The 19,792-nt window shown below is 39.6% G+C and overlaps 2 protein-coding genes across 4 annotated transcripts; one reads left to right on the top strand and one right to left on the bottom strand.

Moving 5' to 3' along the window:
• The first annotated feature begins 2,443 nt into the window (after positions 1-2,443).
• Positions 2,444-8,987, top strand: otud3 (OTU deubiquitinase 3). Of its 3 annotated transcripts, none has more exons than XM_080898339.1 (8): positions 2,444-2,578; positions 3,813-4,118; positions 4,684-4,832; positions 6,362-6,474; positions 6,587-6,709; positions 6,849-6,981; positions 7,197-7,384; positions 7,600-8,987. In XM_080898339.1, the coding sequence occupies exons 2-8, from the start codon at positions 3,913-3,915 to the stop codon at positions 7,762-7,764; spliced, it is 1,077 nt and encodes a 358-aa protein (XP_080754465.1). In that variant the 5' UTR covers positions 2,444-2,578; positions 3,813-3,912; the 3' UTR covers positions 7,765-8,987. The 3 variants fall into 3 exon arrangements, with proteins under 3 accessions (XP_080754465.1, XP_080754467.1, XP_080754466.1); XM_080898341.1 differs by having other exon boundaries at positions 2,466-2,578; positions 3,865-4,118; XM_080898340.1 differs by having other exon boundaries at positions 2,489-2,578; positions 3,817-4,118.
• Positions 8,988-9,569: 582 nt separating this feature from the next.
• Positions 9,570-18,209, bottom strand: bcas2 (BCAS2 pre-mRNA processing factor). The gene is made up of 7 exons (XM_080898178.1): positions 18,010-18,209; positions 13,277-13,369; positions 13,112-13,182; positions 10,619-10,780; positions 10,469-10,519; positions 10,297-10,377; positions 9,570-10,209 (listed from the first exon to the last, which is right to left on the bottom strand). The coding sequence occupies exons 1-7, from the start codon at positions 18,100-18,102 to the stop codon at positions 10,083-10,085; spliced, it is 678 nt and encodes a 225-aa protein (XP_080754304.1). The 5' UTR covers positions 18,103-18,209; the 3' UTR covers positions 9,570-10,082.
• Positions 18,210-19,792: the final 1,583 nt, after the last annotated feature.

Here is a 19,792-nt window from a genome sequence, read left to right as displayed (position 1 = left end):
CAATCATATGACCCCCTATGAGCAAGCACTTTGGCGACAGTGGGAAGGAAAAACTCCCTTTTAACAGGAAGAAACCTCCGGCAGAACCAGGCTCAGGGAGGGGCGGCCATCTGCTGCGACCGGTTGGGGTGAGAGAAGGAAGACAGGATAAAAGACATGCTGTGGAAGAGAGACAGAGGTTAATAACAGATATGATTCAATGCAGAGAGGTCTGTTAATACAACGATGGAGATTGAACGACATCTACAAATTCGGAACCACAATAACAGAGTTCTGGCTGATTGGAGCTGGCTCGGACCTGGCTTTTTATCTGGCTCCCGACCTGGCTTTTTATCTGGTAAAAGGAAATTTGAGCACATTACTCCGGTTCTGGCCTCCCTGCACTGGCGCCCAATTGAATTTAGGATTCATTTTAAAGTTCTTTTATTGGTTTTTAAATCTTTAAATGGTCTGGCACCTGCGTATCTGTCTGATTTGCTGAAGCCCTATGTCCCCACTCGTTCGCTCCGGTCAGCTGAGCAGCTGTTGCTCTCAGTCACCAAATCACGGTTGAAACTGAGAGGAGACCGAGCGTTCTCTATCATGGCTCCTAAGCTTTGGAATAATCTTCCTCTTCACATTAGGCAATCGACATCAGTGATGGTTTTTAAATCCGGATTGAAAACGCATTTTTATTCACTGGCTTTTGATTCAGTGGTTGACTGACTTGTATTTTATTGTTTTCGCTATGTTTATTATTTTATCGTATTTATTATTCTTATGGTATCTATTATGTTTCTGTTGGTCAGCACTTTAGTCAGCCTTGTGTGTTTTTAAAGTGCTATATAAATAAACGATGATGATGATGATGGCTTATCGAAGAACAAGAAGCGGCTACAGCTGTTCAAAATCCCACAAGTCTGGCCGACATGATAGATGATGAGCAGGGCTGTGAGTACTCAGACTGTGTTTTTGAACGCAATATGGACAAGATCTTGGAGAAGCTCATGGCTCTGCTATATGGATAAGATCTTGAAGAAGAACAACGGGAATTGAGAGACCTGGTGACCAGTGATGGACATTAGACCAACTGTAAAATTGGATTCAGTTTGTTCGCACCATCCAAAACAGCTACCATCTTCATCTCATGCGGCCCCCCTGGCGCCAGCTGGATGCTCAAGGCAAAAGCTGACGGGAATAACAAATTCTCCCTTAGCTAACAAGACTGTGTTGTGACTCTCTCCCTCCTCATTCAAGGCCACCTGCGTCGACCGAAGACTGTTGACTTTTGCTTAACTGGGTGAAGGGACACTTTCTCTCGGTTGAACACGGAACACACACACGCACACATACGCATGTACACTGACACAGACCTACACTCACCCCCCACCCCCTCCAAATGCCTTCGATGCTTATGTCTTCTATGTTGTGAGATATGCTGATTCATGTCCTATGTGCTGAGGTGTTTTTCTTTCTTTTCTCAAACTGATCTCCCTGTTGGAGCTCAGTCTGGGGGGAGTTATTTTTTCTCCTCGTCTTTCCTCATGTTGTGCATTTTCCATTGTTATACCTCTCTGACCTGACTTCCCCATGTGATGTTGTAATGTATGTATGGTCGAAGGGTAAGATGGCGCTGGCAAAGGTCGGCAGCCTTAACCCAACAAATTAATAAAGATTATCTTATCTTATCTTATCTTAGTCATAAATGTAAAATTGTGAAGTCAGCTAAAAATGGCCTTTTTTTCACATGATGTTCTGATATCAACTCAAAAATAGAAACTCTTATCATAAAACATGATGTGCCTTGCTGACACACACACACACACACACACACACACACACACACACACACACACACACACACTGCTCGTGCACATACAGTACAGAGTTGTTGTCCTTTGAGTCAAACGTGGCTGACGGCTCCTATGTTTCACTCAGGTAACGGGCGCTGAGTGCTGCACACGTACAAGCACGCGGATAGCCTGTAGGCCATTACATCTGTTCACACAATGCCAGCACTTACCCATGATAACCCCCACACACACAGAGCCGTATGGCTCCTTTATGTTTTTTCTTGTCTCGTTTTTTGGAAATAAAAAAAGTTTTATGCAGTTTTATCTCTTGAGATTATTTTCTTTATCTGTGTCTGTTTTTGTTGATGTTGTTTTTCTTAACGTTGCAAACATCCTGTTTATTACTTTTCAGCCCACTCCGCCTTATATTCATCAACTGCATGGAGTCATTAAAATGAGTAGGTTGTGAGTAGCCTTAGAAGACATTAAGAAGGCGGAAGGTGGTGAATTTAAAGACCACGAGATAGATAGAAAGAAAGAGAGATATATACTGGAGTCTTGTCATTTTTTTTCCTTGTTGTTTGTTTACTTTGTTTAAATGAAGAAAATTTGCTGCTACTGCAAGCCTTTTTAATCGCATTTACGGTTTGGCCCATTTCTCCTTCCGTACATTTTGACGTACACGGATATACGTACGCGGAACCTCAGTTGTAAACAAAAACGGACAATCACAACTTTCCTATTCTGAGCTAGAACATAATAAAAACAAAAACTGGTTATCTCGTCAATCAGAGTTTTTTTTAAAGGTAAGTGTCAGCACGTCAACTATGTTAAGTTACTCGGTGTGTCATGATGTAGTGATAAAGACAAGAGGTGATTTGTTATGTAATCTCTCCAGCTGTTGAGTACTCTGCACCTAGCCGCTAATGCTAGCTAACAGCTAAGCTGTTGCCGAAAACGCTTCGTTTGAGCTAAGTAGATAGCGAGTGACTCCGTACCCACTTAAGTTTCTAAGTGTTTATTAGTTAGCTTCCATACTGCTGACTAATTGGCTACATTTAAGAAAGCAAAGTAAAATGATTTAGCTTCAGTACAAACAAAGGAAGTAAAAAAAAAACTATTGGACGTTTATATCTAAAACGTACCACGTTTTAGACGTGGTGCGTTTTCTCTAAAGTGTATCACGGCTTATGTTTACAGGCCAAGAAAAATAAACAATTATATAAAATTTAAAAAAAAAAATACAAAGCCGGGTTAGGGGATATCCTTCAAAGAAAAATCCAGAAAGTTTCGAAATTGGAATTGTTAATTTTCAAGAAAAAACAAAATATTATTTGGCAGAATTAAAGTCACAAAACGTCATAAATTACCTGAGATAATACTGACAGATATATATATATATATATATATATATATATATATATATATATATATATATATTACCTGAGATAATACTGACAGATATATATATATATATATATATATATATATATATATATATCTGTCAGTATTATCTCAGGTAATATATATATATATATATATATATATATATATATATTAAAGAAATGAAAATAAAAAGTTTATGCTGCCTTTTTGAAGTAAAGGTACACTACTGTGAAAATGTCTTGAGCCACCCCTCATTTCTTTCTATTTTGCTTTCATACAGTCAGACTGTCTGAAAGTTTGTCAGTCACATAACAGAACCGATAGATTTTGGTCCCAAACATATTGCCGCACTGTAAAAGCATACGTCAATAGAAAAACACATAGGGGAACACTATTAATCATGGACTGGCCTCCCCAGAGCCCAGACCTGGACATTATTGAAGCAGTGTGGGATCACAAACCCCAAAGAAGAGCTTTGAATGTCCTTCAAGAAACTATATATATATATATATATATATATATATATATATATATATATATATATATATATATATATATATATATATATATATATATATATAATCTAGAATGATCTAATATGCCGTCTGGTTGAAATATTTAAAAAATCTACTATTTCTCTGTCATTAAAAAAAGAAAGTTACAGACGTGTGGTAGTCTTTCATGAAGCGCCTGCTCGCTGCCACAGGGAGACGCACTGTGGTGTTGTAGGCCTGCAGACACGAGTGCAGTCAACATGTCGAGGAAACAGACGCACAAATCTTTGCGGAGCAATAAAAAGAGTGAATTGGAGCGCAAGAGGGATGAAAGGGCAGTGCGCCGGGCCATCGCAAAAGACCGCAAGAACCGCCCTCAGGATGGCGATGAAGGTGCAGAGTTTGTCAGTTTCTCCAATCAGCTGCAAGCACTGGGGCTCAAGCTGAGAGAAGTCCCTGGAGATGGGTAAGAGCCAGAATATCAGACCTGCTCTCTCTGTGTGGTCCTGCTTAAACTGATTTCTCATTTATTTCAAAGTGATCAAAATATTATGTGAACTTATTATGTGAACATGTGAACACCAGTGTTGAGTCTGTAGGTTGCATTAGCTTATTGCTGTATTAAAAATAGTTTTGACTCAGAGGGAATCGTGTCTAGTTAATGAGGCTTAGTATCACAATGTAGGTAAATAGGAGATTGTTCATATCCTATAACTTGGCCCACCACATCCCATATGGTGATATCTTAAAAAACAGTTCTGGCTTTAGATCGGAGCACCTGGATTTGTTTTTAATTTTTTTGGATGCAGTTTTTAAAAGAGCTTAAATGTATTTAATCTGTTCTAAAAATGCCCTGTCTTTATCCTTTACATAATCAGTTATGAGGGCTCAAAAATGCTTGGAAAAAAATAAGGCTGAGCAGCTCTCTTTGATTTAAAAATTCGAACAACTTTTAACTTCATTTTGGTAAAGATTGTATATTAAACCCTTCAACCACAGGCAGTCATTTGTCATTTCCTTTTGTTCTTTAGGAATTGTCTGTTCAGAGCTCTAGGCGACCAGTTAGAGGGTCACTCCCGGGGCCACCTGCGTCTTCGCCAGGAAACTGTTGATTATATGACATCCCATCGACAAGACTTTGAGCCCTTTGTTGAGGATGACGTTCCCTTTGCACAGCACTGTAAGAAAAAAACAAGCAAGCGGGTAACATTGGCTACATATGCCAAGAAAACAATGTGATTAGCTAGACTTACTCTAACTTGCAATCCACAATCTATAACGGTACCTACGCTATATTGCTAAAAGTATTTGCCTTCACACCTATACAAACTTGACTGACATCCCACTCTTAATCCATAGTGTTTAAAATGGTGTCAGCACATCCTTTACAGCTGTAACAGCTTCAACTCTTCTGGGAAGAGTTTAGAAGTGTTTACGGCAGTTTTTGACCATTCTTCCAGAAGTACATTTGTCAGGTCAGACACTGATGTTGGACGAGAAGGCCTGGCTCACAGTCTCCACTCTAATTCATCCCAGAGGTTTTCTGTTGAGTTGAGATCAGGACTCTGTACAGGCCAGTCAAGTTCTTTCAACCCAAACTTGGAAGAGAAACTTGGAAGAAAGAAAACACATGGCAAGGTCCACGTCTGTGTGCACTTTGCTTTATGCATTGTTATATAGTCACGATGGAACATCCCCAAATTGTTCCCACAAAGTTTGTCCAAAATATCTTGGTATGCTGAATCATTAAGAGTTCCCTTCACTGTAAGTAAAGAGCCAAGCCCAACTTCTGAAAAACAACTCCACACCATAACCCCCCCGCCAACAAACGTTACACTTGTCGTAATGCAGTCAGACAAATACCGTTCTGATGGTAACTGCCAAACCCAGACTCATCCACCAAATTTCCAGATGGAGAAGTGTGATTCGTCACTCCAGAGAACTGTTTCCAATGCTTCACAGTCCAGTGATGGCTCAATTTACACCACTTAATCCAACACTGTGTATTGTGCTTGAATCCAGCTGCTCTGCCATGAAGGCCCATTCCATGAAGCGCTCTACACATGGTTCTTGAGCTAATCTGAAGGCCACATGAAGTTTGGAGGTCTGTAGTGCTTGACTCTGCAGGAAATTGGCAACCTCTGTGCACTATGCACCTCAGCATCCGCCGACTGTGGAATATTTAGTAGCGAGGAAATTTCACGATTGGACTTGTTACACAGGTCCTATCACGGTACCACACTGAAATTTACTGAGTACCTGAGAGCAACCCATTCTTTCACAAATCTTTGTAAAAGCAGTCTGCATGTCTTCATGCTTGAATATTATACCCTGTGGCCATGGAAGTGATTGAAACAACTGAATTCCATGATTTCAGTAGGTGAGGGAATATTTTTGGCAATATAGTTGCACAGACAGACAGCTGAGTTCAGTGGGATGCAGTTTTGACCAGAAACTTTGCAGTGACCTCTGGTGGTTATTGCTTCTGAGTGACAGATGTATGTAAGTGGCCTGTGGGAGGGACGGGGTGTCACAAAATAAATATACGATCTCTTAGTTTACTTTTTTTTTAGTGTAAAAATGTGGAAATAGTAATATATACAATAGGACAGCTTTAGTCATTTTAACAGACAGACTTTAAGAGTCATGTGTTGAAAGTTCAAGAGAGCAGTTGTGGCAGTAACAACTCTGTGCTTCTTTTCCTTGCAGTGGCCAATCTTTCTCAGCCTGGTACTTTTGCTGGCAACGATGCCATTGTGGCGTTTGCTCGCAGTCAACAGGTGAAAGTGGTTATCCATCAGCTCAACACTCCACTGTGGGAGGTAGGAGCAGACACTTTCAAATTATGTCTCCTGATCTTGTGCGCTAATATAATTTGTTATATGATGTCTCTGTGGCACACCACGCTGTTTATATGTTGTGTTTTTGTTGCAGATCAACGGTTCAGAGAAGCAGGTGTGCCGAGAGCTGCACATTGCCTACCGCTATGGAGACCATTATGACAGCGTGAGACGGATAGGAGACAACTCTGAGAGTCCTGCTCAGCTCCGCATAGAGGTGTGGTGTCCTACCAGACCAGTACTTAAAGAACAGTTAGCTCTCATCTAGCATGCGTCTTTATATGTCAACACTGCACCCAATGAGCCGTCTTCTACTAGATTTTTTCTGATGTTTTTCTTATCATTGTTGTTCCCAGAATATGCAGAATTCACATGGACAGCAGCGTGAGTTTGGGGACGGTCAGAGAGACAGGCACAAAAAGTCTTCTCCTTCAGCGTCAGAGGAGGACAACGTGATCCTGAGCTCCATCAAGAATCGAGGGATCCAGGGTTAGAAGTTACATTTAAATTATTAGCTGTTGGAACAAGTAGACTTCTGTGAGGGAAAGCAACATAATCATCAGAATCATGAATGCTTTGGATTTTTTTTCACAGCTAGTTGTGTTGATCACATAAACATCCCAGCATTGAACTAAGACTCTTAGTATGACACTAACAGAAACAGATCTGATTGTATTTGCATGTTTATATCTTTTTTGCCTCAGGTGATGAGGAAAACTTACTCCAACTGAGTGCAGCGACAATCAACGCCGAGTGGCTTGTTGGCTCTGCGGTGGGCCAGTCCTGCCAGGGCCAGTGTGCCTCTGGATCCTGTTCAGCCTGCAGAGCTGCAGCCGCTCACTGCAGTGATCCCATCCAGACAGCAGAGGGCAGCAACGTTCAAAAATCCAAGGTTGTGGACACAAATTTCCTGCTAATTATTTGCATTATAAAGGAGCCTGTCTAGCTAAATCAATATTTTATACTTCACATTATACATGAAATTGATTCACATTGGTGTTCCTAACTTGTGAAATATCTTTTTGCAGCATTGGTCATGCTTTAGCAGTTTTAAACTTTACTCAATGAGGATAACTGACTTTTTCTTTTTTTTTCGCTCACCCCTAGGTCTCCAACAAGCAGAGGAAAGATCAGCAGCGGCTCGAGAAAAAGAAGCGTCAGGAGGAGCGGCATCGACAGAAGTTCCTCCAGAGTAAAGGAAGCCAGGACCAGAACCAAAACCTGCCAGACGCTGTTACTTTAGTACCAGCTCTGAACACTCTCAGCATATAGACTGGAGCATGGCCAAAAATACCTTCTGCTACTCTTGCTACCGGTGGCTGTCCACAAAGTTTTGCACATAGTCAAAATTTCAGTCACATTGGATAACTTTTCCTAAGGAGAACCCTCTAGCATCTTTGCAAAGAGTTTAACGGTGCCTGCAAACTGGTGTGTGTGTGTGTGTGTGAGAGATGGGCGAATGTTGTAAGAGACAAGCGAAAACGCATGAGTATCAGTATTTCTGTTGGGATTTTTCTTTAGTTCCATCCATTCCAGGTGTTGGTGTATGTAGAAGCTGCTCATATGTGGTTTAAGCACTACGTTATCTAGCTCCTTTCTATGCTGGACATCGGGCTTTTCATGACTACAGACAATCTTGCACAGCCAGGCTTTTTGATTTGCCACAGACTTGAATTTATTCTGATGTTCGTTCTGTCTGTGATCGAAGAATAAATTCAGTATTGGGGGGGGTGGGGCAGACGAAAGGATTGTTATACACAGTGTGTGTGTGAGGAACGTGGCAATAAATAATAATAAATCAGATTTACCTTTTTTTTATTCCTGTGTGAACCCAGTAGTACGCTATGTACTATCCAGGGTGACGAGCTGTTTAAATTAAAGGTTTATGAGTCAAAGTAAGTTCCTGACATTTTCATTAAGTAATGTGTTTAAAGGTAGTATTGAATTTCTTTTTTTTTTTTTTAAATTAATATGGCATTAAGAGAAATGATTACATCATTTTAACAGACAAAGGAAGGATGCTGACAGCTGCTCCCTTATTCACCACAGCGGGTAGAAAATGTGCTGCACTTATACATCACCTTTCTACTCTGAGCTTTTTACTACAAGCGTAGTTTTTCTCTTTACTTTGTGTAACCCTCACACGGGTGCATCAGAGGACACAGGGGGTCCAATATCTTCCTGAGGGATGCCTCAACATTTGTCTCTCCTCCAAGAAGCATACTGAAGATTGTTTGCTTCTTAACAAAATGTGTAAACCACTACACTGTGAAGCCTTTACAGAAGCTTCTCGATATTATAAAGCAAATGCAGAATTCCTGTATTTAATTTGGTTTCTTGACATTTTCCCACCCCGTGTCACTGTCAAGGATCCCACTAATTTGTGCATAGTGCTGTAATTTAGTTAGCCAACAACAGTCTGTCACCGGATATTTGTGCACTTAGGTGTAATAAATGATCTTGCACTCAGTAAAGCTGCTGCCAATAAACGAGTCTAGTATACAGGGACATGCACGTGTTGATATGTTATTATGGATACTAACTAGCCTAATCTCATGTTTAATATTCCTTCAACCTTGTGTACACTGACTGTTTAAAAAGGGAAGCTATTAAATTACTTCCTGTCATGAACTCAAGTATTCCCTGAGAGCCTAAAGGTCAGATTTAGACTGCATTTGTTTCTGTTTCAGCTTTTTTCTATTACCTGTGTGATATTGTTGAGTGGAGATCCCCTTAAAATTGTCATCTGAGGCAGACAGCTCAACTCACCTGATGTTCTTCTGTTTGTGAGCGGCAGCCAATCAGATGGAAGCTGGTTTAACAGGAGAAGTGCTAAAGCTACTAGCTTCAGCTGAACAGTACATGAACTGAAAGACTGAACTGTAAGAGTATTGTGTAAAAGAGCACACCAAGGCCCCCTTGTAGGAGGATATAGCTAACCAAGGCTGCTGTGCCTCACAGGAAAGAAGAAACTGGTGTGTTTTATGATTTTAAATTAGAATAAAATATAATGGATATCAGACCAAGTTTAAAAAAGAAAGGGAAATATTAAGAGTTCAATCAAATTCACACTACAATATAAGAAAAGTTCAATTTATTAAAACCGCTTTAAAAAATTACATTAATTGAAGTCATGCTGGAGCTCATAAAGATGAGTCTGGCTTCAAACAAACTATGTACATTTTTCCAAACACACTGTTGAGCTGGAAGAGAGCTTGAAGAATCAGGTCGATGTAAACTTCCGAAATGAGCTCATGTGACAAAACACTAAACGCTAATGCTATAATATCATTAGCATTTACAGCCAACAGACTAAATAATGTCACGTGATATTTCATCTGCCTGTCCTACCAAACCACGTGAGGCAACAAAAGCCGTTTTATTGTGTTCGACTTTCCGTTTGTGAAAAGATGATGTATTGTGTCGTGTTTTTACACTGGAATAAGGTGTACAGTGGTAAACTGTGTGCTGCAAATTGAGATTCATGGGCGCATTTGGAACGCGGCAAAAAAACTTCAGTCCTAAGGTTGCTTCTTAGTCCTGTTAGCCTCACAAGCCAAGATGGAATCCGACCGCGGGATCAGTAGCTCCTAAAAGTCTTGTCGGATGTTCTCCTTGTTTTCGTCTCCCTGCTGTTGCCGGAGTTGAGCGACTTCGTTTTCCAGCTGAACGATTGCCCGCTCGATCTCATAGTTCTTACTGACGAGTGACACCCAGCTGTTGAGGGCACAAATACAGATGTTAAAACAGACGGAAAACTTCTGTGCGTCAATGATACAAACGTAAACTCTTCCAACAACATACTTAGACTCCAGCTCTCTGAGTTTGGCTCCTGCTGCCAACTGATCATTCTTACGCTGCCAGTTCAAATCCTGAATTTGCTTCCTGTGTGGCAGAACAAACACACCAACAGATAAATATTAAAACACATTAAACACCGTGTTTTGGAGCAAAAGGTTTGAGGCAATGAACTCACCTGAATTTGTGAAGTTCCTTTTGTGCCATCTCGATCATGAAGGCCAAGTTGCTGAAGAAAAAAAAAAAAAAAATCAAACACTACACGTGTTAGCAGTATTTCCCCACAGACATCAACACTGTGCAGACTGGATCTGGAGACTGTACGCACTCGTTGTAGGCCTTCCATGCGTTGGTTCCATAATGCGACATGAGCTCCAGGTTCTCGATACGGACCGCCTGGTGCTCCAGCTGGGCCATCGAGTTGTTCACGCACTCCTGCCACGCTGTAATGTCATTCTTCTGTCCTGATGAGGGCGCCGGCAACTCATACCTCAATGAGGAAAACATTTATTAAAATACTGGTGATCACCAGTGCTACTCCTCTGCCTAGTAGACACGCCGATGGCATCAACTTGAAAATCCTACATCGCTGGGTTCTTCAATTATCGCTCTCACAAGGTTTTCAGAAAACTTGACCTCTGAACTTGAGGTTGCGGTCACCGAGAACTCATGAGATTTTTAGTAGATGCACCTATGATAGCGTCTGTAGCTGCTATGTTGCTTTCTTTCTTTAGTTATTGCATTAACAAACTTAGTGATGATAATACCCCAACAGCCTTTTACAGCAGAGGGTTAAACTTTAACGTGTGAAACAAACAGAAATGAAGGCAAAAAATAAAAAATAAAAAAAATAGCAGAAAAATACTAAGTTACATGTGAGTGAAGTTGCCCCCCCCACCTTCTTCAAAACCAACAAAAGTGGTATCAAACGTTTGTGCTGCTAAAATTTTTGTTTGTGCCGCTATCATTTTAAAGATATTAAAGAAAATTTAAAGGCCAGAAGGTCAACCAGCCCCCCCACATTACCCAAATCAGACAAAATTGATGGCACTGCAAGACTGCTTTTCCACCAGAGACTGGGAGATCTTTAAAAAGGCTGCCACACACGACAACACCACAGACTTTCAGGAATATACTGAAACTGTCATTGCCTACATCCCAAAATGCATCGATGATGTCACAGAGACCAGAGCTATCACTGTCCGGGCCAATCAGAAACCATGGCTCACAGGTGAGGTCCAAGGCTCCTAAGGTTGAGAAATGCAGCCTTCAGAGCCGAGGATTAGGTGAGCCTAAGAACAGCAAGGGCAAACCTGTCACGTGGCATCAGAGATGAAAAGGCAGTAATCCAGGAGGATTTTGCAAAGCTTCAGCGATAGCAGAGATACTCAGAGGCAGTGACAAGGAATACAAACCATCACAGACTACAAGCCCACTCTGCAGACCGTGGTGATACAATCCCCAGACAGTGTGTGGAGATCTCTTGCCAAAATCAATACAAGCAAAGCTCCAGGTCCTGATAACATCCTTGGACGAGCACTGACGGACTATGCTGTGGAACTCACAAAGGTCTTCACAGACATCTTGAACACATCATTAGGGTCAGGCTGTCGTTCCCACATGTATTGAAGCCTCCACCATCATTACTGTACCAAAGAAGTCATCTACCTCCTGACCTTAGATGACCTCTAGAAACTTTTATTAATATCTTTGAAATGATAGTGGCACAAACAAACATTTTTGCAACACAAACCAGCACAAACATGTGACACCACTTTTGCTGGATTTGAAGAAGGTGGGGGGCCAACTTCACTCACATCTGTTACTACCCCGTTTTCCAAAGATTTTGGAATACTATCAACAACGTACATTAAAAAAAAAACAACAACAACAAAAGCTGAGTTAACCGACCTGTCTGAAAATGTGGAAATCATTTAAGTGCTACATAAAATGTTGAATTTCTTTTTCTTTTTCTTTTAATGTGGTGCCAGAATCATGTATGATACGGCATGTGACTTGAACAGTTGTGTAATTAAAGAAGGGGAGGGATACAGCTACTACTGGAAAAGCAAGTCAAGTTGTATAAAAACAGTTTTTTCACAAGAATCTATGAAATCCTGTGAAAAACTAAGTACATCCATCATGCTTGCATATGAATTATGACTGTATCATGCCACTCAAATGTAATTTAGTAACTACTCATCAGCACCTGTGAGCACCTCTATAAGAGCTGAAGTTTTGACCGTTTGTTAAAACGATGCTACAATCCTAGATTAGCATGTTAAATGTTAAAGTTTATGACAGTAAAATTAGAAAAAGTTGCATTTGAACAAACCAAAACACTTCTGTAACAAAGGAAAAACCAAACACAGCACATCAGCACAAGTGCCTCACATCAACTATCAAGCACGGTGGATTTGTGCTTGTTTTGCAGCCACAGGGCCTGGGCAGCTTGCAGTCACTGAGTTGACCATGAACCCTCTGTATACGAAAATATTCTTAAGTCAAATGTGACCAACAGCTGAAGCTTTGGACAAAAACTCACAGGACTGCACAACAGCAGATCAACAATTTAAGGACCATATTTTGCATCATCCTTGACAAACTTTAAATGAATGGTTGTGATCTTTGGGCCCCGAGACTACACTGCATTAAAAACACAACTTTACAGTGTAAATCAGTGAATGGGTGAACAGCCTAGAAAGAACTTAGAAGCAGTGTAGTAGGTTGACTATGCATCTCTCTTCCTCTGTGGCAAATAAGCAAAAAGCTCAACTTGCAGCTAAGCTACCATCAGGCTCTTACAGCTGGCAGGATTTACCTCTTCATACTCAGGAGTTCCATCGGCTGCCGAGCTGCCAACCGCTCAAATTCATTCCTCATTATTTCTGTCTGAAGGGGGTGAGAACAAAGAAGAAGCACCATTATTTCCTTGTCAGCAGCTGAAACCACTAAGAAGGTTTTAAACTTCTGATGAGTTCATCACCTCAAAAGCAGAGAAATCAGGAGTAGGCAGGTAACTCAGGTAGTTTTTTGTAGGTCGGTATCTTCTGGTCTCTTCTTCGACCAACGCTGCTGCCTGAAGGAAGAAACACGATTCGTGTTTGGCACGGGGAATATTTTGCAGCCACTGGGAAATTCACTTGAAATGAATTGCATTAGAGTTGCACAATTCACTTCTTGTTATTTGACAACTGAAACTCTTTGAGGTGTAGCCTTTTAATTAGGAATTCATCAGTTTTGAAACTGTGGGGTAATACTTATTGGTTAAAAGGTACACTTCTCTTTTTTTCATACACATGGAAAAATGAATCAGACCCTTAGAGAACATAACTTCTGATAACAGACTAGTGGAAAATCAAACATTCCCATTGCTGCCATATTCAAATATTCTACTGCAACAATATGTACAGGATTTGATGTCCCTTTTGAGTGTTATCCAAATGTTTGTCTTGTTGATCTAAAGACAGATGCAATCTTATTCTTGAGCATGAAGGAGATCAATGACTGGACAAGTACAGTCATTGAGTCATTGAGCTGCAAGTTGAGAAAAATATGAGAAGAAAGATAAATGTTGCTGTAAAACTGTACTAGTCTAATGGACTCCGACTTACAGCAAATCAAGAAAACATTAAATACTGCTCACATACTAAGAGAATCAAATCCAAACATATGCAATAGATAGATACCTTCATATTTTTGTAAGATTTAAGAAAAATCTTTAAGTGCTGAATGAGTAACTGTTTTTTGCCAAATGGTGTTGCACACAATGCCGTGGGAGTGTCAGAGTGCTTTTCTGTTGTCAGCTCTCCTGTTATGGCACTGCTCTTACTACAGACTGTACAGGGAGTGCAGAATTATTAGGCAAATTAGTATTTTGTCCACATCATCCTCTTCATGCATGTTGTCTTACTCCAAGCTGTATAGGCTCGAAAGCCTACTACCAATTAAGCATATTAGGTGATGTGCATGTCTGTAATGAGAAGGGGTGTGGTCTAATGACATCAACACCCTATATCAGGTGTGCATAATTATTAGGCAACATCCTTTCCTTTGGCAAAATGGGTCAAAAGAAGGACTTGACAGGCTCAGAAAAGTCAAAAATAGTGAGATATCTTGCAGAGGGATGCAGCAGTCTCAAAATTGAACAATCAAGCGTTTCATTCAAAATAGTCAAGAAGCGTGTGGAAAAACCAAGGCGCAAAATAACTGCCCATGAACTGAGAAAAGTCAAGCGTGCAGCTGCCAAGATGCCACTTGCCACCAGTTTGGCCATATTTCAGAGCTGCAACATCACTGGAGTGCCCAAAAGCACAAGGTGTGCAATACTCAGAGACATGGCCAAGGTAAGAAAGGCTGAAAGACGACCACCACTGAACAAGACACACAAGCTGAAACGTCAAGACGGGGCCAAGAAATATCTCAAGACTGATTTTTCTAAGGTTTTATGGACTGATGAAATGAGAGTGAGTCTTGATGGGCCAGATGGATGGGCCCGTGGCTGGATTGGTAAAGGGCAGAGAGCTCCAGTCCGACTCAGACGCCAGCAAGGTGGAGGTGGAGTACTGGTTTGGGCTGGGATCATCAAAGATGAGCTTGTGGGGCCTTTTCGGGTTGAGGATGGAGCCAAGCTCAACTCCCAGTCCTACTGCCAGTTTCTGGAAGACACCTTCTTCAAGCAGTGGTACAGGAAGAAGTCTGCATCCTTCAAGAAAAACATGATTTTCATGCAGGACAATGCTCCATCACACACGTCCAAGTACTCCACAGCGTGGCTGGCAAGAAAGGGTATAAAAGAAGAAAAACTAATGACATGGCCTCCTTGTTCACCTGATCTGAACCCCATTGAGAACCTGTGGTCCATCATCAAATGGGAGATTTACAAGGAGGGAAAACAGTACACCTCTCTGAACAGTGTCTGGGAGGCTGTGGTTGCTGCTGCACGCAATGTTGATGGTGAACAGATCAAAACACTGACAGAATCCATGGATGGCAGGCTTTTGAGTGTCCTTGCAAAGAAAGGTGGCTATATTGGTTGCTGATTTGTTTTTGTTTTGTTTTTGAATGTCAGAAATGTATATTTGTGAATGTGGAGATTAGGGCTGGGCCATATTATACCGTTCACGGTAATACCGGTATAATGTTAGGCAACGATAGGAAAATGAAATATCGCGATAGAATGGGAGTAAAACGCGCATGCGCAGTGCCTTTGTTTTCATACGCACATGGCCGATTGTTGAGTGAAACAGATGAACCAGAATTGGGTTGTAAAAATGGTGCAACTTCAGTGATGTGGAACTGGTTTGGTGTTTGTCCGTCAGATACACAACAAAGCACATTTTTTTGCAGAACATGCAAGCGGCCGTCGTTATTGTCATATTTGTCGGACTAAGATGCTCTTAAATCTGGGAGTAATCTGGGTCCTAAACTCCGTATGCTTCAGGTCAAACAACACTGCAGCATCACTGAGAGTTAAAAACTGTCTAAATTCTTTCATCTTTAATAAAACGATCAGCATTGCTGCTTTACCAGGTGTAACTATAAAGTTTAACTTCCAGGCATCCATGAAAACAAAAGTTATTACATTTAACGGAGTTAGAAGTTAGCAGGAAGCTAGCGGAAGTTAGCTCGCTAGTTTCGCTAGTTACCTAAGCATGATATACCATGTTCTGACTGAGAGATTTCTGAAAAAAATCAAACGTACAGCTCTGCTATCACTTCCAACATAAATGAAGACAGGAAACTAAACAGCAGTGACGTTTGTAGGGTTACTGAAGTTGGGCTAGCTGGTATATAATGATGTGCTACGTGATCGCTAGCGACACAGCTATGTTAGCATAACATAAACAGGGAAGCTGGAGGACGAACACTAACACTTTTCCACTTATAAAAGTTAACGTGAAGGTTCTTCATGGTTAGAGACAAATGCAATCGCATGGCAGGATACTGTAAACGGACCAAACTTCAGTCAGGAGAACAACTGAGATAATCCATCCACAATACGAGGTTAGTCATTAATATACTGCAACAACATGGGAATAGAGCAGCTGCCAGAGAATTCAACATTAATGAATCAATGGTACAGAAGTGGAGGAAGCAAGAAGAATGAGTTTAATAAAGTTTGATTTATCTGACTGCTTTGTTTCGCTTAATGTGCCTTATAATCCCGTGCACCTTATGGTCCGAAAAATGCGTACTGCACACTGCAGTTTAATGTTACAAAGCACCTCTTTTTAACTTCAGTGGATATTATACATGGTTATGCTCAGGATATGTCAGCCCATTTCTACTGGAAATGCCTTTTGGTTAAACTTTCAGCAAGGAATTTGCATTTGCACTGTTACATTTTTATAAAGCTTTAATGTACATAAAAACCAGCTTCTTGTTTAAGTGAAAATAAATGGAAGGTTGTCTTTTTGCGCTAGTAATGTTGTGGAGTTGTATTTTGTCTCGCATCAATTATATCGTCGGTTATATCGTTATCGCAAATTTTAAATATATATCGTGATAAATATTTTTGGCCATATCGCCCTGCTCTAGTGGAGATGTTATATTGGTTTCACTGGTAAAAATAAATAATTGAAATGGGTATATATTTGTTTTTTGTTAAGTTGCCTAATAATTATGCACAGTAATAGTCACCTGCACACACAGATATCCCCCTAAAATAGCTAAAACTAAAAACAAACTAAAAACTACTTCCAAAAACATTCAGCTTTGATATTAATGAGTTTTTTGGGTTCATTGAGAACATGGTTGTTGTTCAATAATAAAATTATTCCTCAAAAATACAACTTGCCTAATAATTCTGCACTCCCTGTAGAGCTGCGTGACACAAACAGCAGTAATCTGTGTACCTTAGATGTGATGAGAGCCAATGGAGGATCCAGGGGAAATGTCTTGATCAGGGAAGTGTTTAGTAGTGACCACGAAGAAATTATTGAAAACACTGACACCAATATATATTAGGCTTTGTGAAGATCCTTCAAAAGTTTTCTTTGGACACGGGCTGCTTTCTCACTTGTTTTCAGTGAGAAAACCCAACTTAAATTGTATGTTTAAATACTTTGTCACCAGCAGCCTCTTACGATAACATCTAATTTTTTCCCCCATTTCTTTTGTTAAATCTACAAAATAAAAAGAAATTAAAAGAAAAACCCCGAAGGAATTCATAAAATATTGTTTTGGGTCAACAAGTTGATTGCCAAAGAGCTGTTAAATGGAGATTTGGTATTTCTCTGCCTGTTCTGAAATTTGAAGAAATTGAACAAAACAAGAAGTGGCAGACCTAAGAACTATCAAGTGAGTCTGAAAGTCATGTCTTTAAGAAATTAGAAAAATATAGCAAAGACCTGACACCGGACCTGAGAGATACATCTGGGCCATCACTTGACCAATCTACTGTTCACTTCATGAGAAATTATCTCAGTCGAAGGGTGGCTGTCAAGAACCGATTCTTAAAAATGGGAAAAGGGAAAAACTATTCAATTAATCGACACATCTATTTCGCTTTTTTATAACATAAAATATATTAAAAAAATGGGTTTTTCAAGACTTCATTTAATCTATATAATAAAGACACTGTCCTGACACGAGTCTGGTTAACAGAGCAAATGAACCAGCTTCAGATATCAAACTTACAGTGTCCGCTGAAACATTGCAGTGTGCCATGTAGCATGGTTAGCTAACACGCTGTGTTCGAACTGCCCGCTTACTCACCGCTTCTCTCACACCTGCCGCATCGTAACCTTGGTCGAAATACGGCAGAGCATCTACAAACACTTCTCCAGCTACTGAAGCCGTCCCGGCCATTTTTAATCAGTCTATATATCGTTCAGTTGTTGAACTGTCTCGCTTTCTGCTAAATAAACTCAAAATCCAAGTGTCCCCTTTCTTCTTCTTTAATTTCGCGTCTTCTTCGAATTGGCACTTTAGCGCCACCGCATGGTATGGAGTGTTTATCTTGATGTTTCTTCTTTGAAGCGTGCCATGAATTCATAGTTAAATGTGCAATAAAACATTAATTAGTAAATCACGTTTTCAATGTCCTCTTTTTATTTTGTCATTAACAAAGTAATTCATTATTTGATCAATCGATAGGGATTAAAAATACATATTTCTACAAACTATTAATCCATTATGAAATATCTCAACCTGAAAAGGGGTTTAAAGAAAAATATATGAAATGCTTGTTAAAACATAATTTAAAAAGTAGCCTGAAATTAAAAATTTAAAAACAGATTTTCAAAATAGTTGAAAAAAAAATACGATTTAATAAGAGAAATGGGTAAATGGAGTTAAAAACTTTTCTGACATTTAAAATGATGATACCATCCCTCCTTTTTAATTCAATTTCCTTTCCATAGCTATTGGATTCTCCATTTTGGAAACCCTGACCTCCTCAGCAGTATGTTGAGTCTAAACAATAAATCAATGATCTTATTATTACAGGATTATCTATTTGATTACCTTCTCCGTGTGACCTTTCCATGACCCTTTTGGTCTTTGTGAATAAAACAAAGCAAATTAGTCATGGTACAATGTCACATCCCAGTTGTGCAATCTTAACATGACCCTACACAACTTGTTAGTGCTCATATTATTTTACCAAACCTTTGACGCCTCATCGGAGAGGGTAGTCCAATAGCTAATGGGAAACGAGAATGAATCGAAAAGGGAAACAAGCATTATTTTAGATTTCAGAAAAGTTTGGATTCCTAATTTAATTTAGGAATCCATTTATTTATTTCTATCTTTAAATTTTATTTCATAAGACATTTTGAAAATCTGTTTTTAACATTTTAAAGAGTGATTTAACTCCTCTTTTTATTGAGCATTGAATTATCAAATAATTAATTGTTTTATTGATGTCTTAATAAATAGAATACATTAAAAATTCATTTGAAAATTCATTTACTGATGAATATTTTATTGGGCAGTTAATTATTAATTCATGAAATGCTATAATTCTGTGTGTGTGACCCTCCTGGTGCTCTATGAAATAGTCCCAATGTTCTATTAGCCGAATTAGCTTGTCTAAGATTCTGACTTACTATTACTCATTTCTTGAGTACTTGAGTGTAAAATATCTATCAGATGCCTCATATTTCTGACAGTGAGGCAACATTCTCTACTGTTTCTTGTCCATGTGGGTCACATCTATTTGTAAAGTTTAACACATTTTGAATATTATACTATTTAGTTCAGTATGTCCAAATCTGTAAATTAGTCTATTATTTCTCCTGTATTTTTAATCATAGCTTTCCTTTTATCACTCATGTTCCCTTAAATTTGGTAAACTTAAAGACATCATTCTGACTGTTCTTCTACCCCAGTGCAGTTTCTTAACACTGAATTTAAAATGTATTTGTTTGATCCAAAGGGCCCTATCATCCACCAAAGCAGAAACTGCATCCCATTCCCTTTTAAATTATTGAGACAAGTAATAGAGATTCCTTGCGATGTTTAATTTTCAAAAAACAATTTCTTCCATACTTTTTGC

The sequence above is a fragment of the Rhamphochromis sp. 'chilingali' genome, assembly GCF_963969265.1.
Source record: "Rhamphochromis sp. 'chilingali' genome assembly, chromosome: 12".
Classification (NCBI taxonomy): Eukaryota; Metazoa; Chordata; class Actinopteri; order Cichliformes; family Cichlidae; genus Rhamphochromis; species Rhamphochromis sp. 'chilingali'.
The sequence above is the reverse complement of the archived record's forward strand: the minus strand, read 5'-3'. Positions and strand labels throughout refer to the sequence as shown.

Bases quoted from the DNA above. Each gene is read 5' to 3' on its own strand.
- otud3 (XM_080898339.1), top strand. From the start codon at position 3,913: ATGTCGAGGAAACAGACGCACAAATCTTTGCGGAGCAATAAAAAGAGT. The intron at 4,119-4,683 runs GTAAGAGCCAGA...TTTGTTCTTTAG, and splicing joins AGAGAAGTCCCTGGAGATGG to GAATTGTCTGTTCAGAGCTC. The intron at 4,833-6,361 runs GTAAGAAAAAAA...TTTTCCTTGCAG, and splicing joins CGTTCCCTTTGCACAGCACT to TGGCCAATCTTTCTCAGCCT.
- bcas2 (XM_080898178.1), bottom strand. From the start codon at position 18,102: ATGGCCGGGACGGCTTCAGTAGCTGGAGAAGTGTTTGTAGATGCTCTG. The intron at 13,370-18,009 runs GTGAGTAAGCGG...TTCTTCCTTCAG, and splicing joins CGGCAGGTGTGAGAGAAGCG to GCAGCAGCGTTGGTCGAAGA. The intron at 10,378-10,468 runs GTGAGTTCATTG...TCTGCCACACAG, and splicing joins AAGGAACTTCACAAATTCAG to GAAGCAAATTCAGGATTTGA.